General features: G+C 49.9%; 2 protein-coding genes across 6 annotated transcripts; one reads left to right on the forward strand and one right to left on the reverse strand.

The window, feature by feature from the left end:
• Positions 1–1,132: 1,132 nt before the first annotated feature.
• Positions 1,133–7,604, forward strand: LOC118505974. Its single transcript, XM_036042522.1, has 4 exons — positions 1,133–1,553; positions 2,290–2,758; positions 2,841–5,221; positions 5,297–7,604. The coding sequence occupies exons 1-4, from the start codon at positions 1,526–1,528 to the stop codon at positions 7,279–7,281; spliced, it is 4,863 nt and encodes a 1,620-aa protein (XP_035898415.1). The 5' UTR covers positions 1,133–1,525; the 3' UTR covers positions 7,282–7,604.
• A 962-nt stretch (positions 7,605–8,566) lies between these two features.
• Positions 8,567–17,619, reverse strand: LOC118505975 (serine-aspartate repeat-containing protein I-like). Of its 5 annotated transcripts, none has more exons than XM_036042528.1 (6): positions 16,087–17,619; positions 12,385–12,573; positions 11,938–12,308; positions 10,077–11,856; positions 9,876–10,009; positions 8,567–9,811 (listed from the first exon to the last, which is right to left on the reverse strand). In XM_036042528.1, exons 2-6 carry the CDS (start codon positions 12,458–12,460, stop codon positions 8,753–8,755), a joined length of 3,420 nt encoding a protein of 1,139 aa, XP_035898421.1. In that variant the 5' UTR covers positions 12,461–12,573; positions 16,087–17,619; the 3' UTR covers positions 8,567–8,752. The 5 variants fall into 5 exon arrangements, with proteins under 5 accessions (XP_035898421.1, XP_035898420.1, XP_035898419.1 ...); XM_036042527.1 differs by having other exon boundaries at positions 16,033–17,619; XM_036042526.1 differs by having other exon boundaries at positions 16,001–17,619.
• Between the last annotated feature and the right edge of the window lie 938 nt (positions 17,620–18,557).

The following is an 18,557-nucleotide window of genomic DNA, read 5'->3' on the forward strand; positions in this document are numbered from 1 at the left end:
TGGCAGTTTGCAACGGCATGTGAGTGCCCGGTAGCTGACTTTGCGCAGTGTTGCCAGTTGTTGCTAGCACGTTTTACCAAAGAATATGGTCATTCTGATAATTTTTAACTTAACTTTGTCAATTGCTTTTATGCAAAAATAAATTATTTTGCGCATCGAAGGCGAAAACAGCCCATGTAACAATAAATATCGATGGGAATCTGAAAACTAGTCATTTTTAAACCAGCGTTTTTTATGTAAAGCGGTGGCTCTACCCTTTTCTATCGATTCCTGTCGCTCTATCTACTTAAAAAATATTGGGTATTACACATCCACAAGGTGCTGTAGATTGCTCGCTGGTGCGGGTAGAAGAAGAAGGTTCATTTGATATGCAATAGTCCTGTTTTGAATCCTGTTACCTGGTAATGAACCACCTCTTCCATCGTTCATCGCTTACCTGGCTAAACTTTCTACCTTTATTTACCCTCTTTCTATTTCTACCTGTAGTTACATCTATTTTAATCTATTTTTACCTGTAGAGTTGTTCAGCTAATACAAACCAGATAAGACACTTTCCTACAGCTTTAAGTGCAGCAATGAGCGCCAGGATGATGCATGCAATTGCAATTTAGCATAAGCTTAACAGGCGATTATTGATTACATTTAAACCCTTTTAACCGTCACTCATGGGTGGATACAGTACGGTTCAAGATCATGCTAAACTAATTTACAGAAAATGAACGAGCACCTGCTTTGTATCGTTTTTGTCGTCAAATCAAGAACTACTAAAAGAAAACTATGCTTTTTATTAGTTTCACTTGCATACACATGTTTGCACAGCAAGCGAAGATTGATAAGGGCTGGTTCATGAACACTCGATCAAAGCAAGAGAGCCACCTGTAGGAGAGTTGTAGAAAGCGTGAGAGGATCCTTCAAGATCAATGTTTGCTTGTGTAAAAGCGCGCGAAATATTACATAAAATAGATGCATTTCCTATTTTGCTTACATACATATTATATAATTATATCAACAGCACAGGATAGGATGACAGGTACCCATTTTTGCGATGCGCCGCAACTGACAGCTGACATCTGTCAACTGTCAAACGTTTCTCAAGCCGCCATTTTGGCTGTCGTTTTTCACGTTTCGGCGTCCCTGTCACGCACGTAAACAAAGGCTCGGTTGCACCGCTTGCACGCTCTTTTACACAAACACACCCGCACACGAGCATAGAAACTTCTTGTAAAATGCGTCAAAGTGTATGTGCTCGCGTCAGAACGGGTCGCCGAGCTCTCTAGATGGTCCGCCTTTCTGTGACGCGCTTCGATCAGACACCATCTTTGAGCGTTCAGCAAGTGAAAATTTTGTTGGTTGAGTTGAGCGTTCCATGAGCCTGCGTGTGCTTAACGGGCAGAGGGTGCTTCACCGGGGAAACAATCTCGATTTAGGAAAATTGAACACGATTGAAAACATTGCAAGTGTGCAACGGATACGGTAAGCGGTACAAAACTCATCCGAGGTGTAAAACCATTTTGACGGTGTCAAAATGCCAGCAGAATATTACGATGAGGATGGTAAGTGAGAACGTGCGTGTTTCGGGTAGTTGTTTGGAATCTGTTTTGAAAATGCATGTGCCATATTCAATGCAAATGTTATCCGTAGCAGTAAGCTGAAAATGAAATGAAAATAGTTATGGAACTGTTCGGTTGTTTTTTTGGTACCCGGACCCAAATAAATGCCAGCTCCCAGCCAAAGCTAGCAATACGCAGAGATGCAGGTGCAAATACAGTGCAGGACGAAAAAACAGCTGTAGCCTGAAATTATTTTTTTTTTACAATTGTGGGCATTTTTTAATTTCCTGCACTCTGTTTGAACTCGATTTTAATGCAAAAGTTAAGATTGTTTATGAATATGCAGAGCAAGTTTTACTTTTATTTTCACTGTAAAGTCAAAATGCAGAACCGACTGTTTGTTGACCAAAGTGAGCAAAATCCGCGGAATACGGAACAACTCATTTGAATAAGGATAGGGAAAAGCTGGTACAAAATGGATGATTTTTTTTTTATTTGTACACATTTAATTTTTTAGTTCGACTAATTTAACAGTCGACTATACGGCGTCTAGCCGTAATATTTTATTTATAAATAAGTTAATAGTTACCGTTAAAAAGCTGGCCAAAAAGCATGATTACATGCACGCATAAACCGCATAGTTTTCTCATGAGTGCCGCCGCAAGCTTAATCTAACTTATTTTATTATTCTTCTTACTTTATTGAAATAAGCTCACAACTAATTTCCTATCCTTTGCAGGGTTTCGTTTGGCATTTGATAATGAAACATCGAGCGACCAGAAGCAGTTCTTTATGCGCGCCTTTCCAACCGTCAGCAAGATCGCGGACCGGCGGGTACACTGCACGTCCTGCGATGTGCACATCGGTACGGCCCCGGTCTCGGAAGCGATCATCCGGATGCATCCGGTGCTGCGGGTAACGCACTGCCGCAACTGCCACGCCTTCTACAACAGCGGCGAGTTCGACAAGGGTGAGGATGGGAGTGAGCTGTACTGCCGGTGGTGTGGCCAGGGCGGTGAGGTGTACTGCTGCTCCAACTGTCCGTACGTGTTCTGCAAGAAGTGCATCACGCGCAACCTGTCCCGGAGCTGTGTGCAGGACATTGTGCAGAACGAAAATTGGCATTGCTTCAGCTGTGCGCCGCACGTGCTGTGGACGCTGCAAGCACATCACTGGGCGCTGGAGAACTTTATCGAAAAGCAGAAAAGGTAACCACACGCGCCGCACCTGCTGCGGTTGGTCTAACGTAGGGACAGTCTAACGAGCAACCTTCCTTACCTTGTTTTGCAGGGAAATAAAAAGCCAGCAGCTATCCAGCCACGCCATTAGCTCACTGATGAAACAGGACCGTACGTACTGCTGCCAGGGTAAGGGGGTCGGTCGGTTGAAAGGTGCGAGCCCGAGCAGTGCGCCGGTACCGAAGAAGGTGGCGGCCAAACGTGCGTACAGTGGTGACACGGTTACGGCGAAAAGGAAATCGTCCGAGGATAGCAGCAAATCGCTATCGCTCGAGTCCGCCGACACTTTGACGCACTCGATACTAGGACAGTTGCATCTGGATGGTGATGGTTCGGGTTCACCGTCCACCACCACAATGGTCCCCACCACGTCGGGCAGGGCCGGCGGAACCGGCGGCATGCAGAAAAAGCAACAGAAAACGGTCACGTTCGACGACGGCAAGCTGCAGGTTGGCGAAACACCGGCGAAGAAAAAGCGCACGGGAAACAATGAAGTCGTATGCACGCCGGACATTCTGAGCATGATGCTGTCGGATGAAAATCCGGCGTCCAGCAGTACTGGTCCGCCACGGCCGCCAATTGTAGCCGTCGGCACGAAGCACCCGGTGCCGGTCTCTCCAAAACCGTCTGGCTATGGCAACAGTGCGATCGCTGGGTCTCCTTTGGCGGCAGGGTTTACCGTAAGCCCGGTCGGAACGGGCATCCCCACCAAGACCATCATTCCGAAGCAGAAAGCCATCCTGCACCAGTCAATGCCACGCAATTTGGCCGTCAGCGTGCCGCCGGGCCGAGGGATGATGGCCAACCCTGCGCTAGCAGCCCCCGGCCATCCCGAAAGCGTCGTGAATCAGGAACCGATAACGCATACGGTGCGCGTTCCGGCCCAGACCGGTCAGCGGCAATCGAACGCTAACGCACCGCTGTACACCACGTTCGAAGGATTTCGTATCGATTTGCAAACGGCCAGCCAGCAGGGCACGTACCGTTTGCCGAACGGTAAGGTAATAGTCGTGCGGAGACAAGCGCCCGACAACGCGACCGGAGTGGACGCCACCGCTGTTAAGCAATCCCCGGTACAGGCGGTAGCGCCACCGGCGTCTGGTGGTCTTACCCCAATCCCAACCGCCCGTTTGATGCTGAACAATGCACTAACGCAACAGCAGCAGCCAGCTGGACCAGCGATCATCAGAAACGGGCAGGATCAGCAGTTGAGACGCATGCAGCAGCAGCAGCAGCAGCAGCAGCAAATGCAGAAGCAACAATTCCAGCAGCAGCGCTTCCAGTTGCAGCAGCAGCAGCAAATGCAAATACAGCAAACCCATCAGCAACAGTACGCCAAGCATCTGCAGCACATGCAGCAGCAGCAGCAGCAGCAACAGCATCAGCATCAGCTGCGTGGTGGGGTCCAGGTGACTGCCCCAGGCGGGATCGTGCGCATGACTCGTCCAGCCGCGTACATGAGCAACACACCCGGAACTAGGCAATCGACGAGCGTGGGCGCCGTGCGGGGAACGCCCGACAGTACCCAGACCGACCCGACCAACGTTCATCCCTACTCGATCGTGAACGTGCTGACCGCGCTCGTTAACGGGCCGCACGAAAACAGCCAGCTGGGCAACGCGCAGAAGGACTTCGAGAAAGCGATGCTGGCCGGTGCGGAGGTTTGTAAGCACATACTCGCCAAGATTGCTTCGCTGGCGGAAACCAAATCGAACAGCAACGTGCGGAACCTGCGGGACGTGAAGGAGCTGTTCATCCACATGTCCTACCTGGTGACGTACGGTATCGGGCGCTTCAAAACCCTGCACGAACGGTGCGTGAACGATGTGAAGAAGATGGGCTTTACGCAGGAACTGGACTTTGTGATGGTGAACGACCGGATACAGAGTTCTTCGGCACCGGCCGAGGAGAAGGAGGACGGTGCCAGCGAGCACGAAACACCCGACACGCAAAACGAAGAGGAAGAGGATGATGATGATGATGATTGTGAAATCATCGAGCAGCCGCAAACGGTGATCGAGGTGGATTCGGACGATGATACACCGACCAAAGAGGCGGACACGGGAAGTGAGCGGGAGGTGCTGACCACCGCTACTGACAAGCCAGCGATCGGTAAGGGGGTCGCGTCTGGTGATGCCACTAACACGATTACGGTGGGAGAAATTAAGGTGACATGGAGTGTGGTGAGCGATCAACCTTCGGCGGAAGCTGTGAGTGGCGATGGTTCTGTGGAAAACAGTGGCCGTGCGACAGCTGTTACCGGTGAAGAGGAGAAAGCGGAAGGTGCAGAAGCGAGTGGTCCGTCGGATGAGAAAGAAAAGGCGGTTGAGGCAGGAGTTGCTACCGGTGAGAAGCATCTGGAGGATGGACAGTCCGCGACAGCGACAGCCAGCAGTTGCTCCGACACGAATGGCCGCCCACAGCAGAAAACAGGTAGGCGATAGCTTTCTTGCTTAGATTCTGATTTTTACAATAATGTGTTTCATTTTTGTTTATTCTTCATTTTAGTTCCACAAGAAAGCGCAGAAGGAAGCGAGAAAAGTGCGGAAGTGAAAGATGGGGAGGTGGAACTGATCGAAATATCGGACAAGGAAGTGTCGGAGCTGCTGGACATTCACATAAGCAACGACGAACCATCCACGAAGCAGAATGCGAACCCGCCGTCACGCGAGACTGCTGAACCGATGGAAGTTATAGATTCGGATGATGAAGCTACCCGTGCGCAAAACACGCAACACGGTCCTACGGTTGGAATGATAGCAGGTGACAAAGTACCTCGCGATGAGAAGGCGGCGGCTGGTACCGGCAAGATGTCAGCAGATGCTGTCGAAAAATGTAAAGATAAAGTGGAAGTGGAAAATTCGAGCAAATCGGGTGATACGGCGACCGAGGAAGAGCCGGAGCAGAGCGTACCGGCGACGGACGATAGTGGCCAAGGTCCGCACAACGACTCCTCGCTGCTCGACGAGCTGGAACATTCGTCCAAGGGCAGCAGCAGCGAAATTCTGAACCTGATGGACGCGGCTGACGATAGCTACCATAGCGATAGTTCGGATATGCAGTTTACCTCCGAATACACCATCCGGGAGGCGAGCGATGAACCGCCGTCGAATCGGGAAGCAACCGTTACAAGCACGTGCGTAGAGGCTGAGGAAGCGAAATCATCCCCCAGCACGGAGGTAGACAGTCCGGCTGCAATGGAGCCCGATGAACAGGAGCCTGACTGTACAAAGGAGCGGACTGGGCATGAAGATCCGGAAGCTATCGAAGTGTTGGATAGCAGTGAGGAAAGCGAAAGTGGCAAGAACATCACGCTCGCTGGGGATAACGCGTCAAAAGGCGAACATGTACCAGTGGCAGAAAGTGTTGAACAATCGTCATCAGCAAAGGATCGTGCTGAAGAAACTGTTGTCGTGGAACAGACCAACAAACCGATAGAAGCATCAGCTGACGGAGATAAGGAAAAGCTGGAAAGCAATGTAGCAAGCACTATGAATGAGTTACCAACTGAAGAAAAGGAAACAGGCAAGGCGGACGAGAAGGGAAAGAGTGAGGAAGAACAAAACGGAAGCGAAGAGAACGTTAAGGAAGTAGAAGAAAAAGAAACAAACAAAGCTGAAAAGCAACAGGAAGAACAGGCAGATGAGCTCAACTCAGAAGCGTTAGCAGATAAGGACAAAGATGATCGCCCTGCATCTGGTGAGTTGCAGAACGATTCCGATAGCGCTGCAGCTGCTAACAATACCGTTGAGATCATCTCAGCTGCTAGTGAGGGTGGTTGTGAGCAAGACGTTGGCATAAATGCAAAGGGAGCAATATCTCAAACAGCTTTGGCAAAAGACAAAGGCACTGCTCCAGAACCAATGGATGTAGATAGGGAGGCGCAGCACTCGACGGATGTTGTTGCTGTAGCTGAAAAACAAGATACAGATGGTTTATCTGTAATGGAGGTTGCGGAAGAAGTAACGAAGGATTCAGCATCAGAAATAGAGCAACCGGACAGTTCCAGTGTGAAGGATGCAACCGGGAAGGAGCAAACTGCAATCAGTGAAAAAGAGGTAGATGTCCCACAAGTTGAGGCACTTTCGGAAGAGTCATCCCCTGCAGGAAATGATTCCCAAGAATGTGAGAAAAAGATACCGGAATCGGATAGCAAAAGTAAAGACACGAAATTGTCCCCTGAAGAGTCGCCGCAGGATTGTTCAGCAAAGGAGGAAAACGCTCCATGCCATACTGCTGCAGCAATGGCTGATCAGCGTGTAGAAGATAAGCTCAGTGATAGGAAGAATCAACCGGAAGACTTACCAGCCAGTACCGAACCATCTACGGTTAGTTCCGAAACGAAAGAAAAGGAGGAAAAGGAAAACGTAGAAAAGGCAGTTACTATCCCAGCTGACACTACAGAACAGCTGGAAGAAGAACCGCAGGTAAATACCCCGATGGAGGTAGATTCGAGGGAGTCGAATTTGAATTCGGAGCAGGTGGCACTTTAAGTTTCTGCGCACAAAACGTTTTGCTTTCTACTTCTCTCTCTCCAAGAGAGGCATTTATCAGGAGTATCAGGGGGCTCAAACGTAGCTTTTGGAAAGAAAGCAGGAGTTCGTTTGGCTGCAAATGTAAATATATGACCCGTAAGATTCGCGACATTACTTTCGTGAGGATGTCCTGTGTGAGGTTAATGTTAAGCTACCTATTCTAGACGTATGTCCCTAAGCTGAGCTTAGTCATCGGTTGTTAGGTACAACCAGAAAACCCCATTATTCCCTTGAGTATAATGACATTGGAATATAATAAATCTAATTACGAAACATGAAAACTGTGCAAAATGTACAGGAAGATGACCTGAATGCAGAAGGGACCGCGGAGCTGAGCAATGAGAAGTCTTCAAGAGCCTAATAGCCGAACCGAAAGATGTTTATGGGGGCGAAGATCTGTAGGACGCGCATGGTGATTGTAGAATTTTTGTGCAGATTGCATGGAGGATATTTGCCACAGTTGGTCACATCAAAGGAACGAGCGTTCGGCACAGAACCTTGGGTGTGAGATTAATGAGACGAAAACCAAAATGATGGTGGCTAACAAACACTGATTTACGCAAGGGTTATGTACAGATAGGTGACCGCACCTTCGAAGTGGTCCAAAACTTCACCTATTTGGGGTCAAAAGTCAGCACCGACAACAACATTGATGTTGAGTTACGCGCAAGGGAGCTGGCTGCCAACCGGTCATACTACAGCCTGAGGAAACTTCTCCACTCTAAATACCAGTCGCAACGGACGAAGCTGGGACTGTACAGAACATTTATAGTCTCAGTACTCACATACGCCTCTGAGACATGGACTTTGTCCAAAACTGGTGAAGCCCTCTTAGCCGCGTTCGAGAGGAAGATGCTCAGAAGGACTTTAGGCCCCGTATGTGTGGAAGGACAATGGAGGAGCCGCTACAATGACGAGTTCTACGAGCTGTACGGTGATCTCACCATCGGTGGGCTGGTCACGTCATGAGAATGACACCGGACGACCCAGCCCGTAAAGTCCTTTTAGGACGATGGAGTGATGGCGTTGATGTGTCCGCCAGTACGGCCGGGATAATGGATTGGCAGACGACGGCACTAAACCGTGAGCGGTATCGAGCATTGTTGCAGCAGGCCAAGACCGCAAAGCGGTTGAAGCGCCTGATAAGTAAGTAAGTAACAGTTGGTCACAAGAACGTGACCAGACCAAAGTGCAAGAAGGAAACATGATGCCCTGTGCAAACTGTGAAAAGAACAACTCCCGGTAAGCAACTACCCTCGTTAAACTATTTATTACGTTAACAATTTGTGGCCACTAAAGCAACACTTAATAGTTCCTTCCGGTATGTAACACGCGATTCCCCGACACACTTCCTTCCTTTTGCCAAAGTTTTCGCCGTACTTGTTGTCCTGTTTGTGTCTTCTGTGTGTGTGTGTGTGTGTTTGAGAGGTTAAACGTTCGTTTCGCCCTTAGTCTTCGATGCTGCACCATTAGCCTGGCCCGGCTTCAGTGCCGGGATGTACTGGCCCAGGTAAGTGAGCACAATCTCCCTGTAGCGGTACAGCACAACACTGATGATGGTCAGCCCGAACAGTACGCCGGCGATAATTTCGTAATCATTCTCCAGCCGGTGATAGTGGTGTTCGATGCCGATCAGTGCCCCGAAGAAGCGTCCAAAGCCAAAGTGTGCTATCACGGGCAGGGCTTGCGCCAGAGCGGTCACCTTACGGGGCAGCAGCTCGCGGAAGTGTAGCACCAGCGTGACCCAGGTAAGGCCGAGCGTAGTTGGCAGCAGCCAGTCCTCAACCACGTCCCACAGCGAGTAGTCCAAAATGGCCAGCAGGATGAAGCGGAGTACGAGCGAAAGGAACGCACCGACCAGGATCTTGCAGGTTCCGAACACCTCGATGATGCGGCGCGAGTAGATCAGTACCGGGATGGCGAGAAGATCACCGGCGAGGAGTACCGTGCGGACGAGGGTCTGGAACACGGTCGACTGCTGCTGCGGAACGTCACCGTCCTCGGCGTCGGTGGTGGGCAGGTTGGTCATGTGCGAGTCGTCGATCGCGTCGATCACGCTCCAGAGCGATCCGAGACCGATCGCAACCAGGAACGGAAGCCAACAGTGCTGGAAGTATTTGCGGCACGCCGGTACGGACACAAACTTCTGTGGCACCGTGCGCAGCTGCCACCAGTCTTCGGCCGGCGAGAGGTCCATTTTGAGCGGGCTGAGCAAAATAACGGCGGCGGTGGTGTAGAGCAGCACGAACAGCATGTACGGCTGCTCAAAGTCATCGTTGAAGAAGATAATCCAACCGACCGCACCCCAAACGAGCTGTCGGCCAAAGTCGGCAACGCCGGAGGTGGAGCGATCGCGCGTTACGATCACGATGATCGTGTTCAGCAGCGTCAGTCCACTGAGCAGGAAGAAATCGAGCAGCGAACGAATGGAGAGGTAGTAGTAGAAGGTGGAGTCACCCGCGTCATCATCACCATCGTTGTCTTCGTCCTGTTGAAGAAGCGAATGCGATCATGAACCACCTCACATCTCTCATTGGAGGCTTGTTACTTACACCGTCGCAAGTCGTACCGTACAGTAGACTGTCGGAGTCTTCGTAAGGATCGGCAATATCGCACTGAACGACGGGTTTACATCCTGCGGGCTGCGCTTTAACCCAGGCCTTATCCAGTGGGCATCGGAAACCATCTGCGAAAAGGAAAACAAACGTTCACAGAAAAGAAACCGAAGATCCGGAGCGGTCTTAGACACGTACCTAGCGGATAGCTGCACTCATCTCCTTCGTCCTTCTCGTTGTGCGCATCGAAGGTGGCCTTCACCTGAATGATGCCCTCACTGTACGTGTGGCAGACTTCATCCTCTTCATCGGCATCCGCACACACGATCGCGGTCGGTACGATCACCGTCTCCTGGCTGTCCGGTACACCATCGTTATCATCGTCGTCATCCTCAGCGTCCGGGATGCCATCGTTGTCATCATCGCTGTCCTGATCGTCCGGAATGCCATCATTATCGTCGTCCGGATCCTCATCGTTCGGGATACCATCCCCATCCAGATCGTTCTTGTTGCGCTGACCCTGATCATGGATATCCAGTATGCCATCGTTATCATCATCCACATCCTCCGAGTCCGGAATACCGTCATTATCGTCATCATCGTCCTCCGTGTCGGGAATGCCATCATTATCGTCGTCCGGATCCTCATCATCCGGAATGCCATCACCGTCCAGATCGTGCGTCACAGGCTTGCCTTCCAGCTCGTCCGGTATGCCATCGTTATCATCATCCGGATCTTCGGAGTCTGGGATGCCATCATTGTCATCGTCGGTATCTTCCGCATCGGGAATGCCGTCATTATCGTCATCGTCATCCTCCGCATCCGGCACACCATCTCCATCGAGATCGTTTGCATTGGAGCGATCCTTAGCATCTGGGACACCATCATTATCATCGTCGGCGTCCTGATCGTCCGGAATGCCATCATTGTCGTCATCCTTATCTTCCGCATCCGGAATTCCATCGTTATCATCGTCCGTATCCTGATCGTTCGGAATGCCATCTCCATCTAGATCGTTAAACTTAGCCTTGCCCTCCAGAGCGTCCGGGATGCCATCGTTATCATCATCAACGTCCTGGTCATCCGCGATGCCATCGTTATCATCATCCGTGTCCTCCGCATCCGGAATTCCATCATTATCATCATCATCGTCCAGCTCGTTGGGAATGCCATCACCGTCCAGATCGTTCGAACGCGGTGTACTCTCCAGCGCGTCCGGAATGCCATCGTTATCATCATCAACATCCTCGGCATCCGGGATTCCGTCATTATCGTCATCATCGTCCTCCGCGTCGGGAATACCATCATTATCATCATCCGTATCCTGATCGTCCGGAATACCATCGCCATCAAGATCGTTGGTTCTGGCCTTACCCTCCAGCGCATCCGGAACACCGTCATTATCATCATCCAGATCCTTATCATCCGGTATTCCATCATTGTCATCGTCCGGATCCTCCTCATCCGGAATCCCATCGTTATCATCGTCCGGATCCTGATCGTTCGGAATACCGTCTCCATCGAGATCGTTTGACTTGGCCTTGCCCTCCAACGTGTCCGGAATACCATCATTATCATCATCCACATCCTGATCATCCGGGATTCCATCGTTATCATCATCATCATCCTTATCGTCCGGGATACCATCGTTATCATCATCAGGATCCAGCTCGTTCGGAATACCGTCACCGTCCAGATCGTTGCTCGAGTCAGGATCACGTGCATCAGGAATACCATCGTTATCATCGTCCGTGTCGAGATTGTCCGGAATGCCATCCCCATCCGAATCACGCTCGATCGTACCCTGTCCGCTGCCCAAATCTAGCACCGCGCCCTCATCCTCATCCTGCGCGTCCTCCTGCTCACGCAACCAAGCCGCCATCTGGGCCGATTTAGCATGGCGACTGTAGCAGGTACTCTCGAACTGATTCTCCTTCTGACAGCTGTACGTACAGTTCTCCAAGCTCAACATTCCCGTCTGAAGAAAAAACCAAACCAGTATGGATACGGATCTTGGTGGGCGACCACCAGAGAAACTTTTCCCCAGATCGTTACTTACCTTTTCTGCCGACCAATCGTGACAGATGCCATTTTCCGAACACTTCTCCTGCACGATGAACGCTCCCTTGCGGTTGCACAGGAAGCTGGCCTGCGGGGCACACATCTCCGGCGGTGGCGTCCTGCTGACAGCGAACATCAGCAGCACGTACAGTACCATGGAAGCGATGATCGTGACGGCCGTGAGGATACGCAACCGCTTGCCGTACGCAAACGCATTCCCGATGGCCCACTTGTCGACCAGCAGCGCAAAGACGATCGGTCCGAGCAGTGCGGTCAGTGGAATTATGGCCGATATCGAGTAGATCTCATTGTACGCGAAGCCCTTCTGGGCCATGTTTGACTGAAGGAAGGGATAGATACATCCCAGGCCTGAAAGTGGTAGGTAAAGCATTTTTAACCTTCTTGCATCCACACATCCAGACAGACTACTGCCCATTGAACTCACCTCCGTAGAACAGGAACAGGACGCATTTCAGCGAGAGGCAGTGCTTGCCCTCGAACAATGGCTTATCCTCCATCATCCGGCAGTTGGTTGGCCCGCCTGATGCCGGCCTAAAGTTTGCAAGCACGCTCCGTAACCTATAACACTTTCTTTGCTTTGTGCGATTATGTCTTCCTGACCTAGATTAGAACCCTGTCCGCCATCGTCAATGTCCGTGTGAAAGGGGAAATAATGTTCCGAACATTAAACAGTGTCAAGAGCTTGGTGCCCCACCGGACGGGCATGTGCTTTGATGTGGTGGCAGATTAATTCTTTGCGCCGTAAATACCCGCCGGATTTGAAAGATGGGGTTTTCACCATTTTTTGTCTGTCCGTCAAGTTGTGCTCCCCAAACCCCGCATACCTTTTAACCGGGTTTATTTTCATGGTAATTGATTCATCAACAGCTTTTATTTTGTGTTTCTTTTCCCTTTCGTGTTCCGGCGTATTTTATAAATAGGTTTCTCTTGTTTGTAAACGCACGATCACTTCTATCGTAGATTTAAAACTGCATCGGTGCAGAGAGTTGGCTTTTACTTAGACTCCTTAGTGTATTATTTGTTTCCTAATAGCTATGCCTTATTATAATCATTAACCTGCGGATCCGGTGGTTGGTCCGGTGGCCGAGGCGACAGCGGCGCCGGTCTTCACACGGCTCAAGACCCGGCGTTCAAATCCTATCTAGACCGCCTCCCCTGTACGCATAGCTGGCTACTTTGCTTCGGGTAAAATCAAGTCACGAGAAAACCAGAAATGGCAGGCCGAGACTTGGCAAAGAAAGAAGAGATCTTGGTGAAGAAGATCGACTCTCGTACCTTTGAGGTTGAGGCCCAAAGCCGGAAATTGAAGTTGGGAAGTTTTTGCCACATCGTAATCCCGACCTGGAGGAGTTCATTTTAAGGACTCCGGGCCTCCTTTCAAGCACAGGACCCCTTACAACCGCTACTGGCTAATACCATGAGGTGGACCTGATTCGTCTCCATTAAATGGAGGAAATGATTGATTATTTTGGAACTTATACGCATTTCAGGTTTAACTACATTCTCTCAAGTGATCGCTGAGCACTAAATGACAAAGGTCCTTAAGTACTAGATTCGACCATCTCTTATTGGCGATCTCTACCTCTAGGGCCCCCACCATCTTTACGAGAAGCAGTGTATTGTTCGGCAAATAACGCTCACCAGTTCCTTTTTGGGCAATCATGTCATTACACCAGACGATCGAACCCGATCTTGATGTAGATATTGAGGCCTCTGCATGGAAAGGACCAACAGAAAGACCGGACAAACCGACACTCGATCTTGAGTACTTTCGAGGACTCCTGCAGCAGCCAAAGTTCGATAGCGCGTGAACATCTAATTGAACAGGCAAGTAAGTGATCCTCCAAAATCGCATCTCTCTAACAAATAACTTGTCGCTGTGTCATAGTCACAAGCGTCGCATCCTTCCAACACTCAATTCACGTCCCAGTCCCCTTGCGGACGATTTTTTCCCGTCCCATACTATACTGGCAATTAATCTGGTGAAATGAGCCATCCCATTTTCACCATGGAAGAGATTTTTTACAGTCCACTACACGGCTCACTCACAGGGGGGCCATGTCCGGTGCTCCTTCAAGATCAGCTGGTGCAACACCGTATGCACCCCACTTCCTTCGGGGGTACACTCGTAAATCTCCATCAACCGCAATCCGCGGCCGTCTCCTCCAGATGCAGTTGGCGGTTGCTTTTGCAACCTTGGGTCGAGATTTTTGCTTGTCAAGCATGCAAATTTGGGTCGGTTTGCCACAGCCTTTGTGGGTGGAATGTCAACCATCGCACCGGGCGGCAGCAGCAGGATGGCAAATAAATTTCATAATCAGCACCTCAGCCGGCCGTGCACATCGTGCGAGAAGCGGCAGGCCATTCATTCGCCACTGCTGCCGTTCGTGGTCGTCCGTGCGCATGCAGGTCGGACTTCTAAATTTATCAATTTTCTACAATTTAGCAATCATCGTCCTAAGCGAACCCAAACAAGAGCGACACCGCGTATAACGAGCCGACACCCGAGACGGTCAAAGCGCATCGCAGGGGTGTAACATGACAAAAAACAAAATGCCGTTTCGCTTTGAGTTCACGTCCGTTGAGGATAATGCTTGGTGCAAATATTGATGTGGGGAAATATATATTGTCCAGAAAATGGCCATCCATTCTAAAGGGACACAGACTTGTTGGAACAGACAAAAAGAATCCACAGCAAGATCTTGGCCTACTGCGATCCTTTCGCCTGCTTGGATGCGGTTCGACGATCTCAGTACACTCTGCCGCAATACGATAAACGTCAAAACAAACCGGTAAGAAGCGCGAAAAAAGTAATGGCGCCCTGTAAGTCTCTCGCTCTCTTTCTCTCTCTGTCCCCCCGAAGAACTACTATTTATTGTTGCGAACCTTACGCGCGTCCACCCGCACGCAACACGTGTGTTCCGTCCGGATTGGCGCTCTAGGTTTCGCGTGTTCTGTCGCCACCGTTCAACACTACAAGCGTTTTAATTGCTTTCGTATCATTTTAGGTGTCTATCTGGGGCTGTATGTGTGCACCGCGAGCTTCATCTGCCACCGCTAGTTCACGCGAAGCTGTTGAATTTTCGATTTTTAATTTTATCACACACCGGTAAACCCGCAACACCGATTTAGCCCCGAACGGTATGTGTCACACGGGCGACGACAGAGGAAACCACTGTTCGATCGGTAAGAGCGCGTAGCATGGGAGTAGATAGTGACCGGATGGATCGGTGCCGAATTGCCTTTTTTTGTTGTTGTTGTTCATTCTTGCTTTCTAAAAACCCATTTGCAATTCGTTTACGTAAATGCCCCGGCTGATGATGGGTTAATTTTTCACCACTTGAGACACTGAGCACACAAAAACACACACACGCACACACACGGCCCCCAAAAAGGAAGTCACTAAATCGATTACTCCACCAGACGGCAGATGATCCCTCGATCTACGGCTCTCACCGGAATCGAGTCTAGAATGCAGGCAGGTTGCAATTGACTGCAGTTGGTGGGTAGGGTAAATGATAGCTCAAGGGCAGTTTTATTGCGTTCACCGTCGCTTCTGGACACGGTCACACACAGACACAGACACACTGTCTCCCACACACACGCACACGCCGCCTCTAATTTCTCTGTATGAGCCTCCACCCCGTTTTGACAGGTGTCACCGTTTGTTAACATTTATTTTTCATTCACGCAAATTTCCGTTCCGTCTCGAACTGTCGAGGGTCAGCGGGAGAGATAGATGGAAGGGAGAGAGCAAGGCAGGAGACAGAGCGGGATGGTGGCAAGTAAAAATAACCCGCAGCAAGCTCGTTCCGCTGATCTGTCTGGCACGGACTTTTCACCTATCCTAACCACTGTCGGATCCGATCGGAAAACGGTCCACAACACTGCGATTCCTCTTTTTGTTTTAATTTCACCCGACAGGCCAGATTGAAACAGTAGACTTGAGCATCGAATTTCTGCTGGACGCGCTGGCACTTTAAAATGAATTCCAAAGCACACGTTTGGTAATTTCCTTGTTTCCAAATACACACACGCACCCTTCAATCCACACACTCACGCACGCACGCACCCACACACGAGACAGACACGCTGTTGGCACACTAAGCGTGGCCTAGTTCCTCACACAGCTTAGACCGCGGAGATGGTTCCGAGCGGACTATAACGACGGCGGCTTTGCGCTCGGAAGCGACTCTATTCTCGGCCGTACTGAGCCGTACTCCGAACGGACCGTAAGCTTCGGGAGCATGCGCTCGGTACGCGGTACCGTTCGTTCGGGCCGCCGAATGAGTCCCCTGATGTGTGTGTGAGAATGGCGGATGCGCTGAGTGCTTCATGGAGGCGCCCGGTCGCTCACTACCGGTCGCAAGGTTGTTTTTGTTTTGGTAGTTTTGGCCAGCCAATAGGGATGAGTTGAAGTTGGAGGAGTGAGGTGGGACTGTGGTCCATTTTCCGAGAACGATTTTTTTTTCGTCTGTACCGATAAGGTCCATCCTGTTTTAAGAAAGCGCTTAGATAGCTAAAACCAACTGAAACCAGTTATCTAATGCCGGCCCGGCCCGGCCCGAGACACCTCTTGCGAGTCACGTCAGACTCGGTGCCAGTAAAACGGGCAGCGCGTCGCATTGTCTGGGACGGCAACCTGTCAGCGTTAACGAGTCTGCGGCACGTGGCATCAATCAGCAGCGCCAATCAGCGTGAAAAGTAGAGATGATGGAGGACGTGTCATAACATTGTGTTGAAGTGAGGTTCGAACTCGAACGGGATCGCGGATCTTGGTTCTGGGTAATTTGTGCGATTTTAGCCCTAGAATTGTAACCTATAGAGTAACCAGAACCTCTAAAATGCTCTCTAAAAAACCTAAAACCTCTAAAACCTCTAAAATGCTAAAAAAGAAGTGAAATATAGCTTATTAAGGAGATAGCCCAAGCCATCCGGAATATTTGAAGAATACATAGACAGCTTCCCGATAACACGTAAACTAAAGATGAGATTCATAGTTAATGGCTTAAGTTGGGAAGCGTTTTGTTAGTTCTCAATTCTGATAAAATCAATTAAATTTGCCTAGACGAACTAAAAATAGCTCTAACTTCGTCCATAGAGGCCTATGATGACCTAGAGCTATTCTGATGCTTACTATCTTGATCGCTATACTGATGAACTTAATGTCACTAGTCTTACATATTGGATCAGTTCAGATCATGAAATGTCTCCTACGGTATCTTCAAGGAATAAGTTAGCTTTTGTCCGTTTATACGAATCCTCTTCTGACCAGGAAAACCAAAGGCAAATACACCACAGACGCCTTTGAGCAGCATTCTTAGTATGTAATACAAGGCGCGTGACCTCATACAAAGAAGATATTCTGCCTTAGTTCCTCCTAAGCCTAATCCCCGTACTCTTTTATCCAGATAATGATGAGACCGAAATATTCGCGTTCAATAAACCCCAGGTCAGGATTCTCAAAAATCATACGCTTCTTCCTCTTTCATTCTCAGCCTGCTCCTATGGGGCACGTCTTGAAGACATGGTCTAGTGTCGAATCCGTTTCCAGGAAACAGGGTCCATGGCTGCACTCCTCCACCCCAGGCTGCATCCGATCTCCCATTCAGGTCTGACTGTACTTGATCCAGCTTCAGAACGAGCTCGCTGTGCTCGTCAACGGCTCATGCCAAATAGGTCGCTGACGAGCACCTTCCTGGCAGGGCATGAGTCCAGCATCCTCATCACGTGCCGCAACCAGCGTATCCTTACGGCTTTGGCAACCATCAGGATGTCTGCATCGCCATACAGCTCAGCTAGCTCGAGGTACATTCTTTTTCTCCACACGCCCTACATGGCGAGTGCATTAGTGTCCTCATTGGAGAACTCGTACTCTTAGGAGTAATTGTTTCCTGACTGGCATGGAAGGATGGATTTGATGGCCTCTGTATGCGATTATCTACGGAATCGGAAGGCGTTAATTCTACTCCTTATTAACCACTATAGGGCCTGGGTTCAAATCTCATCTGAACCGTTCCCCCCGTCCGACCAACTCTGCCTTCAAGCTACACTCTGTTCATTCCAGTCCTGGTGTTCAGAGAATGGTCTTGAATTGTGCGTTGAGAAGTGTGTTCCTATCCTCTAGTGTACGACTACACATTATAAACGGTTCTACTATTGTCCGCAAACGCTGTGTCAGGGATTTAGGAATGCTCCTCGATGAGAAGTTGAGCTTCCACGAACAGCTGTGCGCTTTTGGGTATCGGGTCGCAGAGCCAGCGTAACCCAGAGACTATTGGTTGCGGGACTTTTGAACTACCGGATCGACTCCCCAACCAACTTATACGTCCCAGCCAGGTCGCTTCGCCCAAGGACGCTGCTTGACTTAGAGGATCGCCGAACCCGTTTTGGTACCTTTGACCCTCCTTTCTCCGTATGTGCCGTGAATATAGCTGTATAGGTAATCGTCTTAGCAATTACGCTTCAAGAGGACCATGCGGTGCCCGTTGAAACATAATGATAGCCTTAGACTTACCATAATAATGAAAGCCTGAGCCCTGCGTATCAAGTTAGTCAGCCCTGTGGATGGAGAGGTGGTCCGGACGGGATTTGAAA

The sequence above is a fragment of the Anopheles stephensi genome, chromosome 2, assembly GCF_013141755.1.
Source record: "Anopheles stephensi strain Indian chromosome 2, UCI_ANSTEP_V1.0, whole genome shotgun sequence".
NCBI lineage: Eukaryota > Metazoa > Arthropoda > Insecta > Diptera > Culicidae > Anopheles > Anopheles stephensi.

What these genes read in the sequence shown, in the direction of transcription:
- LOC118505974 (XM_036042522.1), top strand. Translation starts at nt 1,526, where the DNA reads ATGCCAGCAGAATATTACGATGAGGATG. An exon ending in AGAATATTACGATGAGGATG is followed by an intron (nt 1,554 to 2,289) that starts GTAAGTGAGAAC and finishes TATCCTTTGCAG; the next exon opens with GGTTTCGTTTGGCATTTGAT. An exon ending in CCGCCCACAGCAGAAAACAG is followed by an intron (nt 5,222 to 5,296) that starts GTAGGCGATAGC and finishes TCTTCATTTTAG; the next exon opens with TTCCACAAGAAAGCGCAGAA.
- LOC118505975 (XM_036042528.1), bottom strand. Translation starts at nt 12,460, where the DNA reads ATGATGGAGGATAAGCCATTGTTCGAGGGCAAGCACTGCCTCTCGCTG. An exon ending in ACGATTGGTCGGCAGAAAAG is followed by an intron (nt 11,857 to 11,937) that starts GTAAGTAACGAT and finishes TTTTTTCTTCAG; the next exon opens with ACGGGAATGTTGAGCTTGGA. An exon ending in TGAGTGCAGCTATCCGCTAG is followed by an intron (nt 10,010 to 10,076) that starts GTACGTGTCTAA and finishes TCCTTTTCGCAG; the next exon opens with ATGGTTTCCGATGCCCACTG.